Source organism: Camelus dromedarius, chromosome 17 (genome assembly GCF_036321535.1).
Source record: "Camelus dromedarius isolate mCamDro1 chromosome 17, mCamDro1.pat, whole genome shotgun sequence".
Taxonomy (NCBI): domain Eukaryota; kingdom Metazoa; phylum Chordata; class Mammalia; order Artiodactyla; family Camelidae; genus Camelus; species Camelus dromedarius.
In genome coordinates, this window is record NC_087452.1 from 29,813,557 (window position 1) to 29,830,857 (window position 17,301).

At 42.7% G+C, this 17,301-nt stretch overlaps 1 protein-coding gene across 1 annotated transcript in view; it reads right to left on the reverse strand.

Moving 5' to 3' along the window:
- The window catches only part of CACNA2D3 (calcium voltage-gated channel auxiliary subunit alpha2delta 3), a 776,511-nt gene that overhangs the window by 191,358 nt on the left and 567,852 nt on the right, over positions 1-17,301 (reverse strand). Inside the window, exons 15-17 of the mRNA XM_064496418.1 lie at positions 12,752-12,823; positions 11,358-11,438; positions 2,384-2,458 (exon numbers count right to left, since the gene is read on the reverse strand). Of these exons, the coding sequence (XP_064352488.1) occupies positions 2,384-2,458; positions 11,358-11,438; positions 12,752-12,823 (228 nt within the window). The remainder of the gene's footprint in view (positions 1-2,383; positions 2,459-11,357; positions 11,439-12,751; positions 12,824-17,301) is intronic.

Below are 17,301 nucleotides of genomic sequence, written 5' to 3' on the forward strand. Positions count from 1 at the left end.
AGTGATATATACACTTTGGTTACGGCAGGACTATAAAAGAAAATGATGCTCAGAGAGGCTGTGTAACTTGCCCAAAGTCACACAGTTAGGATATGGCAGGACCAAGAGTCAAGGGCAACCTGTGTTTTGTGGAAGTTGAGTTCCTTATACTACATTGCTGTCTTTTTCCCAGGAGGAAGATGCAAAACTCAAGGCAGAGTCAATACCCACTACTGATCTCACTCAGATGGGTTAGTTCACGTAATCCTCAATGGGCATTACTCCAAACCTCTTCTGATTATGGCACAGCCTCAGGGTCACAGGCCCACAAACAGGATACATGGCCCATTGACCTGGCCACTCCTTACGTTCTTATCGTGGATCAATTGCAGAATGCTTCATCTGATTTGGGTTTGAGTTCTCACAAGTGAGATATGCAGCATTTGCCTGGGCCACCCCATTTATGGGAATTTGGCCCCGGCTACCATTTCCAGTGAAATCATTCAGTACAATGTTTCAACACTGAGAAGAACAGAAATGACTTGTATTTGTGAGCATCTGCACTGCCAGGAGATGATCAGTGTTGACTGGTTGCCCTGATTTTCTAAGAGCCTTTCAGGTGACCTCTCAGTGGCTACAGCCCTGGTAGGCGCATCAGATGGATTATTTGCAAACAGACCATTTGCTGTATGACCAGGCAATATAAGAGAACAGAAAGACTTTGTGAGTTGACTGGGCAGATGAGAGCTGCTCATTTCCATTGCTGTAGAGAGAGGGAAGGTACCTTGGTGACTTCTGACATCTGGTTCCATTTTGTTCCTTCTTTAAAAGCTGATAAATAGAAAGCTAATTCATTCACTGGGGGAAGATCCAGGCTTGATTATTTCATTTACTCTGGTCCCACTCCAACTCGGAATAAATAAGCACTAGGAGCCCATACTCAACCACACCAAAAACATAACTACTACCACCTCTCAAGAGGCAACCTCAACTGGGTGGCTTAGAAATGGGTAACGTGCTAAGCTTTTTAAACTTAGATATGTTTTTAGACTTAATTAGCCTTAAAAAGTTAGTAGCTTTTTCAGTCAGACTTTTCAATAATTCTGAGTTACATCTGGAATTAGCAAACCAGTTAATTTAACCCTTTTTTGATAAAAAGATGGTTGAAGTCAGATATTACCTTAAGTCCCATCCTGAAGCATGCATATGGGATCCACATGATGTGGCCATGACTCCACTAATACCAGTGCAATTAGAGCAAAGTTGGATGATGATGGAGCTCAAACATGAACTTTTTCTAAACAATGATTCAAATGAGAAGCAAACTGGTCCCCGAGATGTTTCACCAATAAACATTTGCACAGCAGGCACTGCTATTTTCTAATTTTGATGAAAGGGAAAAAGATACGTGGGGTGGATGGATATGTGTGAGTGTGTGTGTGTGTGTGTAGCTATAGGAAACGACCTACACTTTCTTAACGTTCAAAAGCAGAGTTCACTATATTACTCTTTATACTTTTTATATCTTCTTTAAAATTAGCTAAACACAAACCCAAAGGGATGCACCCCCCCTTTTTTTTTTAACACATTGCAACTAGTCCAAGGATAGCAAATGTGTGGTACACTCACTGCCATGGCCCCTCCAGAGTCCATGGTGGACCAGGGCCTCCTAACTGACAAGCCTGGCTACACTTCAGAATCCTCCTCAACACAGCGCTCCAGGAAGCCTCTCCCCAGGGATCTGAGTAGACAGTGATATCCTGGGCTGTCCCGGATTTGGCCTAACCCCACTCACTTTAGAGAGAGTGAAAACAATGCTGAAGGAAAATGGTTTACATGTCAGGTCACCAAACAATGCTACTGGATATAGTTTAGGCAGGACATGGAGAAAATATCACTTGTTTCAATTAAACAAAAAAGGTATTGCTCAATACCTTCCAGGCAGCAGGCACTGGGCTTAGGCAATGTAATCTGGGGGCAAATCCCATCATAATGAACTTCCAGGGACCCCGTATCTAATTGTTGTATCAAATGTGCAGTGAGTGCGTCTCAGGCGGAAGTATGAGAGACCATTTGTTATATAAAGGTACCTATTATGATGGGTTTCAAGTTGTCCAGAATTAACAATGTTTCCATATATTGTCAGATATGAAATAAATACATATATAATACATATAGATACATATGGATTTACATATAAAAGCATAATAGTAAATATAGTTACCCTGCATTATTCACATATTGTGTGTCAAAATACCAGTTTTAAACTATTAAAACAACCTTTAGGAGGCAACATAATGAATGGAGCATTCAAAGTGAAAATTGCTGCAAAGTGTCATCATTGCAGAACTGAACAAAATATTTTAAAATCATAAAGGGAGAAACACAGAAGTATTTCTCTTACCAGTGGTCTGAGTTCTGGATGCGTCAGGATATATCCATTATTTGTGATTGCAAAGGCATAGCCGTGAATCCCTAACTGTAAGAAGCACCGAGAAAGAAACCTTCATTAGCTTACTCCCTGGTGAATTCACAAAGCAGAAAGCAGCCCGACATTTAGTAATTTACAGCTTAAACTTGGCATTCATAACCCTTATCAGCACAATATTTCATTAAAATGAATGCAAGGCGCTGATCCTTGACATTTGGTGGAAATGAAGACCTGTCACAGGATAAGCTCAGCAAATAGCACAATTTAAAATGTCATAGCCCCACGTTGGCATCCAAAGGCCTAACTTTGATTTATTTGAAACAAAAAGAATTATATTTTTTAAAAAAAAAAGAGAGCAGTTAATGTTTCTGGAAAGCCCCTATGTCCAAGTGAACACAATTTTATCAACCTGGGTGTCTCCTCTTTACCTCAGATAAGGCAAGAGGACTCCCATTTGGGTTCCTACAATTCCACACCCTGAGGGGCCACCTCAAGCATGCACTCTCCTAGGCAGTCATTTTCCATAATTCTTCAAGGATAAAAGTGTCCCCACCAGCCTATATAAGAGCCTGCCAACCCCTTTTATATCCTTTCGTCTTTAAATTGTGAGGCTGCCAAGCTTTCCCATGCATGCTTCCATCAACACAAAGCCTGGGTAATTTTCTATGCAGAGCCTCACTTAATTTATGTTTTCTGACTAAATGGGACTATGGGAAATAGTTTGAGAGCAATGAAATGTTTTATTAGCTTTAAAAAGTATGTAATCAAATTTAACACTGCACTTATTTAAATAATAATCCCGGCTTTTTGACAATATTTCTATTACACAGTTGACTGCACCCATTGGCTACAATAAATTTACCTACAAATCATTCATGTATTAAAATGGCCTCTGGCATAAAACCCATACTGATCTCTCTCTCTGAAGAAAGAAAATGTAACCCATTTTTGCCAGAGCAGTGAAAGCGGAGAAGGAAAAATATCCTCTATTTTTTTCTGATGAGTTATTTCATAGTCCGGAGACCTCACTGTTACTTTTCTTTAAAATACTCCGCTGTTTATGCTCTTGAATATGATACTATTAAATGATCCAGACAACAGCATTTACAAACCAAGTTTGCTTGTTAGCTTAACTTCAAGGTGATGTGAAATTAACTTCAGAGAATTTAACACCGGCAATTAAAAGTTTTCCTTGCATTACATAAAGCAAATATACATGTGGTAGTCAAGGGCAACAGACATTCTCTTCTGGAGTTACCTTGCACAGCAAGTCTTAATAAGATTCTACTTGATTCTAATGATAAAAGTATATTTCATTATGTTGTGAAAGATAAACCAGAGATTTCCTACCCTTTGAGATGCATATCATCTCTTTCATCTTGTCTCTTGGAAAAATGTCAGACACAGTCAACACTGCATTAATTACCATTATTATGTCCCAGTTTAATATGGACTGGAGGGGTCAAAAAGGACGCAGAGAGTTTGGCTTTTTCCATTAAAGGCAAAAGTGGTATTTGACTGGAAATTCAAACTCACGGCAATGTCCAAACAAATAATATTTTACAGGCTAGTAATATATTCAGAGCCTTCTAGTGTACATTCCTTCAGTTCTTGGTTTGCTTGTAGGAAGTAATACTCAAAAGAAGATAAAACTCTGTGCATATGCCCCCTTAGTGCCCTCTACTTTTCTTGTGGAGTACTTATCAAAATGCTAATAATCAATTATTTGTGAGGTTGATTATAAGTAATCAAGGCATCAGTCAAGGCCTTTATTTCATGCCTGGCTCCCTTGCAGAATATAACTTCCATGATGGCCAAGGTCATATCATGTGGTTATGCAAGGATAGCTGGGATGGAAGGAAGAAGAGTAGGGAAAGGAGAAAGTGGATAAGGAGGAAAGAGGGAAACAATGAAAGAAACTGAATTGAGGGCAGATCCTACAAAGCTGTCTTAAACTCTCTGCTTTCTCCCTTGGGATGCAGAGGCTGAGCTGACCTTCCCACCCGACGTCTTCCACTCATTGTTTAACTGCCATTTTTGCTTCCTTGTTGCTCATTCATGGCTCAACTTACTAAAATTTGTCTCCGCTGTGTCCCCTCACCCACAAAGATGCCACTAGAACTCCTTTCTCTGCTGTTGCGTGGCCTCCTAATTGCCAAACCCTATAGAAAGCTCCCTCTTGAATCTTCCCAGTTGTATTAGCTGACTGCCCCCTCCTCCTTGACCCTCTCTATTTCCTCAGCTTCTAGGCCCATATTCTCGGGTTTCTTCCTTTTCATAGGATCCTCACCCCACCCAACCCACCAGAAGCACTAATTTTTCTCTCAGTTTCTGTCCTCACTGCCCCTTATCTGCTTTAGCTCTCTCTCTCCCCAAAAATGAGTCAGCAACCACAGAGATGCTGTTGATCTCCAGATCTGTGCTCCAGCCTTGGCCTCTCCCTCAGTGGCAGATCCAAATATCCAACAATGCATCGACCATCTCTACCTGGACATCCCTCAGGCACCTTGGACTCACTCAGTCCAATATGGTGGCTCATCCCCTTAGCGCTCCTCTTCCTGCTCTTCTCTCTCCTTAGGTGGCACCACCCCTGCCCCAGACTCCAAGTTAGAAACTAGAGCATCATCCTTCTCTTTTCTCTCTTTCACCCCCAACTTCTTGACCTAAGTAATCACTAATTTTTCCTCCAGAAATCACTCACATTCAACTCTGCCTCCCCACCCTACCATCCATGTAGGTTTAATGTAATAGATTTCCACAATGGTCCTACCTGCTCTTCCTGCCTCAAAGCTTGGCCTCAACAAAGTCATCCTTCATGTTAATCAAACTCAGAGGTAACTGATTCGGTTGCTCCCCTTTGCAAAACCCACTAAAGACCTCTTTCATGCGTAAGATAAAAATCCATGGGCTTATCCATCTGATCTCCCAGGGGTGTGGCCCCTACTTAATTACCCAAACCTGCCTCCTTCCATTCATGCCCTCTCAAGGCACATGGAAGTGATAACAAACCCCTGGCAGTTTTTCTCCCACCTAAACATTTACTCCAGCGGTGCCAGCTGCCAAGAGCACTGTTCTTTCCCATCTCCCCCTATAGCTAATTCTCACCCATTCTACACATTCAGCCTTGCGATCATTTCCTATAAAGTTTTTCCTATTATGTTCGTCAAGAATTTTTCCATTGTTACCTTCACCTTAATGCATGAAAATGCTACACTTACTTTTCTGCCTGCCTCTCAACCCTGGCTGGTTCTCTTTCTTTCCTCTGCCTTGTTCTAGATAAGGCAGTATGCCTCCCCCATCAAAACGGGCTCTTTGTTGGGAAGGAGATATCTCACTCACCTTTGACACTCCAGTCTCTAGCATAACATCTGGCATGTGACAGGTGCTCTAATTAAGGTTTCATGTATTTAAGACATTCATCACTTTACCCAAATATTATCTAGTTCATCTTTAAAGTTTGAGCTAAAGTAAATACTGAACCTGAGCTGAAAAGGAGAAGCTGATTTGCTAGAGCAGGTACATATTCAGTCCTCCTCAACACTGTACCTGAGAAAGTCTTCGAGACATTCAGAAACTATCTGGTTAAAATCCTTCTCAGAGAACAGTCTGAGAAACATCAGAAGGCTTCATTGGTTGGTTGGTAGCATATGGATATAACCTCATGTAGATGTAAGAAGAGAATGAGCAAATCTCAAAACCCATTGTGCAGATGACCTTCAGAAAACCTAAAGCCTGTATATGGCAAAATGTCCAACATCTGTTTTTGGCCACAACTCAATATACCGATGAAACCTCTAATTTTTGTTTCATCTGAAACAGAACCAGTCTTCCTGTCCACTCTGAAGTGCAGTCCCATGGAGTAATAAGACAACAGACAGGACACAAGGCCTTCCAGCACTTGAGGCTGCCAAAGGCACCCTTGTTCTGAAGCACAGTCTTTTGGAAGCCAGGAGCCTCAAGGTCCAAGAGCCCGGGGAAGGAGGTGCTTTCCTTCCAAGTGCAGAGACTTTGGGCTAATGAAGTGAACCCAATTATAAAATGGCTCATTATGTTAACGGAGGCTGTGGTGTCTGGAAATTATTGCTGGGGTGTCTGGAATTCTTAATAAAAATTACAGGAAGTCTGATTGCTTGTGGGAAAATCTACAAAGCTAAGGGAAAAGAAAGGATTCTATCTTCTGGGAAAACCCCAAGAGCCAAGAGCTGACTCATCTTTACAAGGTGTTAATCAGGAGAGAAAGGTGTGATCTGCAGTCTGCTCCCTGGAACTCTCCTCTCCCGGATGAGAGAGGCTCATTTGACTATAGCTGACCCCGTCTGCCACACACACCTTTTCCCAAAGCTCTTTGTGGGAACCAGAGGAAATACAACTTAGATTAAGGTATGTTATACCTGGGTCTCTGGTTCCCAGCAAGACCCTTGGGAAAGCATAAAACAGAAGTGCCTGTATTTCAGGCATTGCTGAGTTAATTTTCTGTAGCTGATCTTCCTCTATTCCCTTGTTACACTTTGTTTCATTTATCTTTTACTAGCTGAGTTATGCTGAGAAAGTTATTTCATGTATCCTCATCTAAAAACGAGACCAAGTGGAACCCATTTCAAGGGCGTGTAATACAGATTCAGTGGGAATAGCATATATAAAGCACTTGTACCGTACCAAACATACAGTAAAAAGTTCAATGAATATTTTATTGTATTATTTTAACTACTAATATTATTTTTAATATTTTAACTATTATTTTAAACTATTACTATTATTGTCCTTTATTGTTTCTAATGGCTGTAGGGTAATAAAGGCTAAAAGCATGGATTGCTGGTCATGAGACGTGGTGAGATATTTAAACTTTCTGAGCCTCCATTTCTTTAGGCAAGGTTGTAATAGCAGTGTCTACTTATTATTAACCAAGATAATGCTATAAAGAGCTTAGCATATTGCCTGGTAGAGGAAGCTTTGAGAAACAGACTCATAGGGTAATCATTATCAGTTCCTATATGTTCATGTTTCCTTCATTTACTGGACATACATCAAAGAGTAGCCCTGTATTTGAGCTTCTACATCTTCTCATGTGATATAAGAGGCTTAAGAGTGGTAAGGAAGGTGGGATGCTCTTCCTTAAACAGTGAGCCAGCAATTCTGGGCATCTAGCTCTGGGGATTTCAATAAAAGTAAAGTCCACTGTATTTACGGGCTTCAAATCCTTCCCTCATCCCCTGACTTTCCATCTCTGGGGAGCTACACAATTTCCAGCACGTGATTATGTGAGTTTGGATCAACCAGATGTCCTACAAAAACCTTGTTGGTGGATGAAGCTGGTTGTTACAGCTCTAGGGTGACAGTAGGAAGAAGGACCTTTGTCATCTCAATAAACCCAAGCAGGAAAGTTCTCTTGCTAAGGAGGCCACCTTTTGTGAGCCTGGACACCCGATTTTAGCTTAGAGTTCTTTTCCTCCTATTATGAAGGCAGCTTCCAATTTGATCACCTAAAGGCAATCAGCATAAGGGAACAGACATGTCTTGCTTGTTCAAAGAAGTTTCCTCTTCTAGGAGTGAAGCAGGTGCTAAGGACCAGACAGGAAGCACTGGGAAGAGCCTAAACCCTCTGGAGACTCTGAGAAGCCTGGGCTGACAGGTGGAGTTGGTGGCGATGGTGTCCAGGGCTGAGGGGAGCCCTAGATGGCAGGGGTGCACAGCCCAATTCTGAACAATCCCCTACAGTCCTCACTCCTCAGCCCTCCATCATCTTTCCATGGGCTGTTTCGCTTTCTTAGGAAAAACTGTGTAGAGTGAGATGATTTTAGGTGGCAAATTAGCCCTGTATTACACTTACTGGCCAGAACCACCAGTGAGAGTCAGCCCTTTTTAAATTCCTTCCATCCTTCCAATTATATTGAAAATAAAGTTTTCCTTTAGTATATCTTTAAGATTTGCCTTTATACTACCCTAAAAGAAAAAGAAAGAACAGACCTCAAATTCAGAATCTTGGAATCAAACAATCACTTAATACTATTATTTTGTTTTTATATATTTTTTTACAATTACTTTCTATAATGACAAATGACACTGGCTTGTCTTTTTAGACATGATATGGTGTTTCCTATTAAAATTTAGTTAAGTGAAGAATGTTTCAGGCTGATTTACAAATGAAGTATTAAGTAAATACTGGTACAGAGAGTATATGAAGTAGAATGTGAATGGCTTAGATCTGCTCTAAGTACATGGGTCCAGGCTTAAATCACACTCACAACTTCCTACTTATGTGGCCCTGAGCTCCATGAACATAAGCCCTGTGAACCTGAGTCTCCTTATGAGTAGAATGGATACAACTGCCCTGCATTTACCTGAGAGGAGTTTGGTAACACGATGAGGGTAATGTTCTGCACAGCACCAAGTGCCAGGCAAACGTGATCTGCTAATATTATACCAGGATGGTGCTTTTTTAAAAAGGTGTTTTCTGCACCTCTCACTCTGCATCCAGCCCTCTGAGGGATGACCTGGTCATTTTGGCTGCAGCCATCTGTTTAGCCAACTTGCTTGGATAAGTTTGCTGTGATGCCTGGTGATCTGTTCTTTTGCTCTTATCTTGATCCTCTGTCAAAAGGTGGACCTGTCCTTGTCGTCAAACTTAAGAATCCTGCCTAATGCACATCACCTTGTATCATAAACCTTTCCCCATGTCAATGCCCCATTTTTAAAGGTGGCAGAGGATGCCAGTGTGTGGTTGACCAGTCCATCCTTCAGTTAATCTACTGCCCTGTTGGGCACTCTAGGTTAGCAAAGGCTCACTGGGTGTGAAGCCACAGGTGCTTGAATCTGGTTGGGAAAGTTGTCAACAGCTGTCTGCAGGCAGTGCACCCTGTGGAAGAGGGCTGCAGGTACCAGGGGGTGGGGGTCATATCTGTCCTCTTGACCAGCAAGTTACCAATGCTCCTGATTGATGACAGTGGTCAATGCGTCACACAAGTCTACCAGCAGTTCTATTGTTATCACCATTGGACAGAAGAGGAACTAAGGATCTGAGAGATTTGTCCACACCCAGCTCCTCAGTGATGGAGCAGGATCCCAGATGTACCTGCTTCCAAAGAACTAACCACTGCCTTCCTCCTGCCAAGGCCCAGGAAGACCCATCGGCCCCTCACAGCTGTGGCCAAGCAGGCTCAGCACATCAGGGAAGGAGGAGGGAAGGGAAGGGGCCCTGCCAGCCAGGCAACAGCCTCAGATTCCTAGCCCAGAAGAGCTTGCCTCCCTCTAGATGGGGGCAAAGGGAACCCTTGTCAGTCTATGAGTGGGCCCAAGATGGAGATACGTAACCTGGTCTGCTTGGGTCTTGGGGGAGAGACGACAGGTGCAGTTTCAACCTCTGTGCGGTCAGGGGAACAATATCGGTCCATGAACTCCTTCTAGGACCAGGAGCAGGGGCTTCTCTCTGCCCTTCCTGCATTCCCATGCATGCACACACAGAGATGGCTCTTCACAGTACCACAGAGCTGGGCTGGGGCTTGAGCGAACCTTCCTCTTCTCACCTTTCGATTTGCTTTTCTGAGGACCCCCCCACTAGGAAACAGGTGAGAGTTTTCTACATGGGGTTCAAGGATTCCCTGGGCCATCTTTTTTAAAGGGGAACCTGGTCATGTTACTCCTCTGGTTAACCTGTATTATCAGAAAAATACAGTGACCACATCTCAACTTATGATTTTGCTTGTGCTTGTTCAGGCTGAGGTTAGAAGGTATAATTAAGAAAAAGAGCCAGTCAATTGAAATTTTTAAAACTCTGTGCAGTGGCTGTGCAGGTGGTACAAAGAGGAGACAATGTGCTATGATGGCGGTAAGCAAAAGGCTGAACTTGGGGCAACACTGCTCTAAAGGTAGTAGAGTGTGAACCTGACTTGGGTGAAAGCCAGGCTTCTGGTATGTCCATTGCTTGGATTTCATTAAAGTGCTTATTTAACCACAGCAGCCAAAGAACATAAATACCAATTAATGTCATCCTCATGGACCCCTAAATGGCTACTGCCACCACATCACCTTCATAGTGCCTTGCCACTCCTCTGAACCCAGCTGAGGTGGCAGTGCAGTCTGTCAGCCTGTGTGTGCCCGCCTGCCCTAGACAGGGCAGACCTCTGAGAAGTTATGTGGAACTTGGAATGCTTGTTCTCATGGAAACAAGGTTAGGCCTGGCTGAGGGTGGCACTAGAATGAACCATGAGATCCCCTCTGCCCTCAAATGTGGAAGAACTAAATAAACCACAGAGTAGTGCTGGGAACAGAGTGCTGGGAATACAGCCAGGTAAAGGGGAAAGCATGACCGCCCTGTCTCCTGAGGCAGATCTGGCCTCACATGCAAAGCTTGGTTCTAGCATATCCACCCCCGCCCTTTTCTGAGCCTCTCCCATCTAGTGTTCCTTTCCCACGAGCCCCATGTCTTAACAGTGCTCCTTATGTTGTTCTAAACTCTCAAGGCAGTGGCCTACTAAGGCCTGATCTAATCTCTTTTTTTCCAAAATTACCTAATCCACCCTCTCAACTACCCCAAACAAACTTACAATTCTTGTAGTGCTGTAGGTTTAATTTAGCATTGGAAAAGGAATATTAATTTGTACCCCACCACCTTCCAAGATAAAGGAAATACTCATTCAATGCACTTTTTCAACAGATTTAAGAGGGTCCTCAGACTGAGGTGAATTAAGACTGGCTTACAAGACCACCAGAGATGGAAGACCTACGTGAACCTGCAGAGACTTGTACAGACTTCGACTCCCAAGAACCTGGGTAGGCACGTGTAGACCTACTCAGATATGCCCAGATCATGATTATTCTACCAAAAGAAACCAGAGCATTCTAGAAAGAGAGTAGAAGGGCCTCTTTACTTTATATTTTCCTCATCACTATGGCAGGTTATGAAATTATCTTACACATTTGGCCCCTGACTATTAGTTATGTGATGCATTACCTTGTATTTGGGGATGGTCTTCAGAAGTTCTTTCACTGGGACATCTGTGCCAACCACACCCAGAAGAATGCCCTTCGATCTCTGTCGAAAACAAACATTAAACGATAACAACAGTATGTTAATTTGATAGAAGAAATAGAATCCCATGAGAAGTCACATACAGAGATCACTGCTTGGTACCTTCTCCAAACTGAGAGAGATTGAAGCTTAACCCAGATATCCAAGAGGAGCCCTCTTCTATCTCCCACACCCTACCCAAAATAACCCTAGGCAAGGAATGGTAGCTTCTCAGACCAAACATTACCTACTATACACCTCAATGCACACCCTTACCAAGACACCCTAATAATCATTCTCTTCTCTTGACTGAAAATTAAGAATCTGAAGAAGCTAAGAACTTGTGATCATTAATCAGTTTCTCTTATGGACACTTTTTACAGGAAACACTTGGCATGTTAACTACTTTCTCAATTTATACTGCCATCTGGTGCCCAGGACAGAGAGACTAAATAGCCAGAGAAAGACGCAATCACCCTAACATTTTTAGCAGCAAGTTGGAATCAAGGACTAAGGTGAACAAATAGGCCTCCAGGGTCCCAGCTCCCAAGGTCAATGTGATGTGCTGAAACTTTCTGATTTCAGAAAGGGCCTTCCAGAAGAAGATTCACATGGCTGCTGTTCACTGTTTCCCCAAAATTCAAGTGCACCCAGAATCTTAGGCTGTGTTATTTGGAAATAGGTTCTTTGTAGACATAAATAATTAAGGATCTTGAGGTGAAATCATTATGGATGTAGGATGCAGCTTATATTCAATGACTGGTGCCTTTATAAGAAGAGGAGAGGACAGAGAGATAAGGGGAGAAGAAGGCCATGTGAAGACAGAGGTAGAGATTGGAGTTATACTGCCACAAACCAAGGAACACCTTGGGCCACTGGAAGAGGATAGGAAGGACTCTTCCCCAGAATCGACTCCTTGATTTTGGACTTCTGGCCTACGGAACTGTGAGAATGCATTTTTTATTGTTGTAAGCCACCCGATTTGTGGCTCTTCGTTGCCACAGTCCTGGGAAACTAATTCAAGGCTGGTACCTATAAATCAGAGAGAAGTCATCCCACCACAATCAAGGATTCTTTCTGGAGGTTTCCTTCCTCTGCCCATTTAAACACTTAAATTTTGGAAAAGTGCTGCATACTATAAAAACGATGCCTATTTGAATTACTCTCATTTATTCTTGATTTCATGATTCTAACAGCGGGATTAAAAGTGAGGAAAAATTATATATCTCCACCCTTAAATTAAATAAGTAAATAAAGGTCACCTAAACTTGAGTCAGAGGGTGCCTGAGATAACAACTTTCCTAGCATCAAGCAGGAAATACAGCCATTGTACTCACAGTTTCGTTCTGCTTACTAAACACAGGCATGGCGACTGTGGTCATCAGGACAGGGCCCTGATCATCAGCAAGCTGGATGGAGACAGAAAAGCCAGTTAACTGAGAGTGATCTGGGGAAAACAGTGCTGGAGGCCATACCCTTTGACCATCTTATACTTTCCTGAGCAAGGGCTGTGGGGAATGGACCAGTGTCCATTCCAGTCTTTGTAGCGTCAGAGGGAGTGCAACGTCCCCCAACCCTGCCTTGCAGATGAGGGTCCCAGCCTGCCTGGCAGGGGAAAAAAGTCAGTCACCATCAGTCACTCCAGCTGCTCTGTTTACTGCATTCAGCCATTTGAGTTCAAATATAGCCCTGTTTGTATCTTGGTGATTTGTTTTATTTTATTACTACAGATCGATTTTACTGTTTTACTTTGCAGACTTTTATGTTCAATATGTGCAATATTAATGATTCGCCTTAATCTGGAAATTGAGGATCAGAAAGCATGAGCATAAGGGGTTTTATGAGTTGCCCCTGCTGGAAGCAATGGAATCTGGAAGCATTTATTCTCCCCGAGGTAGCTGAGTCAAGGTCTTTTTGAACCTCTACATCTTTCTGGCATGCCAGCCCCACATGGAAAACAAACAAAATAGAAACAAAAACAAACAAACAAACAAAACTTGATCATCTCATCACTGGTAAGAAGCCGAACATTCCTCCCAGAAGAACAATCTTGAAATCTGGCACACGATACACTTTTGTAACTCACTGAATTGAAAAAAAAAAAAAAAAAAAAACACACAATCCCAACATTGAGACCCACCATTGCATCTGTCTTTCACACAGTATTGTGAGAAAGGCAGGAACCCCTACTCTGTCCCATTAACAAATGGGGAAACAGAGTCCTGGACCACCAAGTAGGCTTTGGTCCAAGATAAACCTGGTTTTAATTCTCAGCTTTGAATCTTTATTAACTGCATTATCTAAACCTCTGTCCTCATATGAAATAATGTGAATTATTCCCCAGCATTGTTGACATGAAGATAAAATGTGAAACTGCCCAGCATGGTACCTGGCATCTGGAGGTGCTCAAAGGATACTAACTTCCTTTCCCTGCCTTCAAGGTCACATGGCTAGCAAGCAGCAGAGTCCCAAGTGAGATCAAGGCATGTGGTAATGCTGATAGGGACCAAAATTGGCAAGTCTGATGGGAGAGGTTTACTTCCTGGTTTCACAGCCCATTCAAGCTTCAAATGAAGCAATCTATGAATGAGAATCCACTCTTGTCAGTCTAGAGTTTTTTCTGATGTTTGAGCACTTCCTCATAACTTTAATTCCAAAGAAAAATCAGGTGTTGGTTCTCTTAGTCTTCTTTGGAAGAAGCATTATAAAGAGAAGATCCTAAAATTGAGAGGTCCCCACGGACTGGCTGGCCTCCTGAGAAAAGATCATTAAACTCAGTCAATCTTCTACCAGTCTTGTTCTTTTAATAGGTTATTTGAGCAGTAGGGCCTTCTTACTTGTAATGTGGCACACAGAACGTCAGGACCTCCTGCACCCAAGTGCCCTAGAAATGCATACTCTCAAGCCCACTCCAGATCCTCTGAATCTGAATCTTTATTTTTTTAATAATTAGTCTGCATATTAAAATTCGAGAAGCACTGTTACAGGGCAATCCTTTCCATCATCAATAATCATAACAGTTGAAAAGAAATGGACAGGAGTTGGGAAAACTCCTAATAGGGATAGAAGAGGCCATGTTTTTATTAGTTTTACCTCTATGTCAGGATGAGCCTACATTCCTCCATGACAAGCAAGACAATGCAAGAATCTCATGGTCCTTCAACGACTGGAAATTCATGGTGCGATGGTTAATTTTATGTGGCAACTTGGCTAGGCAATGGTGCCAGTTGTTTGACCAAACACCAGTCTAGATGTTGCTGTGAATGTATTTCTGAGATGTGATTAACATTTAAATCAGTTAGCCTTAGAGATGGCAAAGATGATGGAGTAGGAACCCTGGACTCACCTCTTCCCTAGGACACACCAAAATCACAACTGCTTACAGAGCAACTATCTATGAGAATAGCCTAAAGGCTAGCAGAAAAGATTTTCCACAACTAAAGACACAAAGAAGGAACTACAATGAGACAGATAGGAGGGGTGGAGACATGGCGTAATCAAAACTGAGATCCCCAGGTCAGCAACCTACAAACAGAAAAAAATATCACATTTGTAGAGGCCCTCCCCAATGAGCAAGTGGTCTGAGCCCCACATCAGGCTCCCCAGCCCTGCACTGAGAAGACAAGACCCCAGAATGTGCTTGGAAAACCCACAGATGAGTCATAGGGCTACAGGACATGGAAACTCTGCTTTTAAAGAGAGTTCACAAAATCTCACATTCTCCAAGTCCCAGCACAGAGGCAGTAGTTTAAAATAAGCCTAGGTCAGACCCACTTGCTGACCTTGGAGAGCCTGACCTTGCAGGCAACTGGGACTTCCTCTGCAGATGGAGCTGCTGGCAGCAAACATTTTGGAGAGTTTTTCTACCCCAACAACACCGGCATGGGCAAGTCCCATTTTGGAATTCTCCCTCTAGCCTAGAGCAACAGGGACCCAGCCCTACCCACCAGTGGGCCGGCACCAGTCCTGAGTTCCTTGGGACTGTGTAGAGAGCCACGTGCAGGGACTTCACCCTCCCACAGGCCTGCACCAGCTCTGAGTACCCCACATTGGGCAGACATCTGTGCAGGGACCTGGCTCCACTCACAGTGGGCTGGCAGCAACCCAAATGCATAGGAAGTCTACCCTGGCCTCCAGCCAGCTTGCAGCCACCAAACAGGGTATGGCCTCGCAGCCAGCCATGCTGGGGGCCAGCTTCTCCTACCAATGCACTCACAGTAGATAGCCCTGCCACAACAGAAGGGTGCATGCAGCCCACATAGGGGTCATCCCTAGAGCTTATATCCCTAGTGACCAGAAAGGAGCATGCTGCTGGGCCCCATCGGATGTGTGCCACCTAAGGCCACTTCCCCAAGATGGGAAAATGTAACCATCTTACATAGTACATAGAAATGAACAGAGTCCGGCAAAATGAGGAGACAGAGGAATATGTGCCAAACAAAGGAGTAAGACAGAATCTCAGAAAAAGAACTAAACAAAGTGGAGGTAAGCAAGCAACCCAATGAATAGTTCAAGGTAATGATCATAAAGATGCTTACAAAACTCAGGGGAAGAATGGATGAACATAATGAGAATTTCAATGAAGAGTTTAATAATACAAAGAAGAACCAAGCAGTGCTGAAGAATACAATAACTGAAATAAAAAATACGCTCAAAGGGATCAACAATAGATTTGATGACAACAATGAATGGATCCGTGATCTGGTAGACAGAGCAGTGGAAACCATCCAAGCTGAACAGAAAAAAGAGAAAGGAATTTTTAAAAATGAGGATAGTTAAAGAAATCTCTGGGATAACATCAAGTGTACTAACATTTGCATTGTAGGGGTATCAGAAGGAGAAGAGAAAGAAAGGGGAAAAGAACTTATTTGAAGAAATAATAGCTGAAAACTTCCCTAACCTGGAGAAGGAAACAGGCATTCAGGTCCAGGAAGCACACGGAGTGCCAAACAAGATAAATCCAAAGACACATAATTAAAATGGGAAAAAGTAAAGATCAAGAAAGAATCTTGAAATCAACAGGAGAAAAGCAACGAGTTACATACAAGGGAACTTTCATAAGACTATAAGCTGACTTTTCAGCAGAAACTTTGCAGACCAGAAGAGAGTGGCACAATGTATTTTAAGTGATGAGGGAAAAAAACCCCAAAACCCTACAACCAACAATATTCTAACCATCAAGGCTAACATTCAGATTTGAAGGAAGGATAAAAAGAAGGAATTCTGTTTCCAGACTGCCTTCAGACTCAAGACTGCAACATCCTATCTTGCTGGAATTTCCAGCCTGCCAACCTGCCTTACAGCTTTCGGATGTGTCAGCTCCCACTTTCTCCCTCCCTCCCCGCCCCCTACTCTCTCTCTCTCTTTCCTTCTCTCTCTCTCCGTCTGTCCCTCTCTCTCTCTCTCTCTGTGTATCCCCTATCTCTCTCTCTGGAGAATCCTGAGTAATACACATTATAATCATGTAATCTGTTATTTGGGGGCAGCCTGATTTTGGTGTTAGTATAAGTAAATGAACTTGCTTTATCATAATATTAATAACCAAATAATATTAACTATTATTAAGATGATGTTGACAGGTATTGTTGCCAGAAACCAAGCCAACCAGTATATAACAGTTTGTGGAAACAAGGTTCCAGCATCTTGTTAAAAATACTTAAGGTATACAATGACCAACACTGGGGGCATGCAGGGCCATTTTCAAAGGCAGAACCAACCCATGGTAAACATCTCCCTTAGAATCAGAAATCTTCCCATATTCTGACTCCTTGATTAATCCTTAATGCTGTAAAGAAGACTGATTTGAGCTGATCCATAACCCTGGGAAACTTCCACTTTGCAACTCAAATCAAAATTTCAAGTAATGCCAACATGTATCATGGATGAA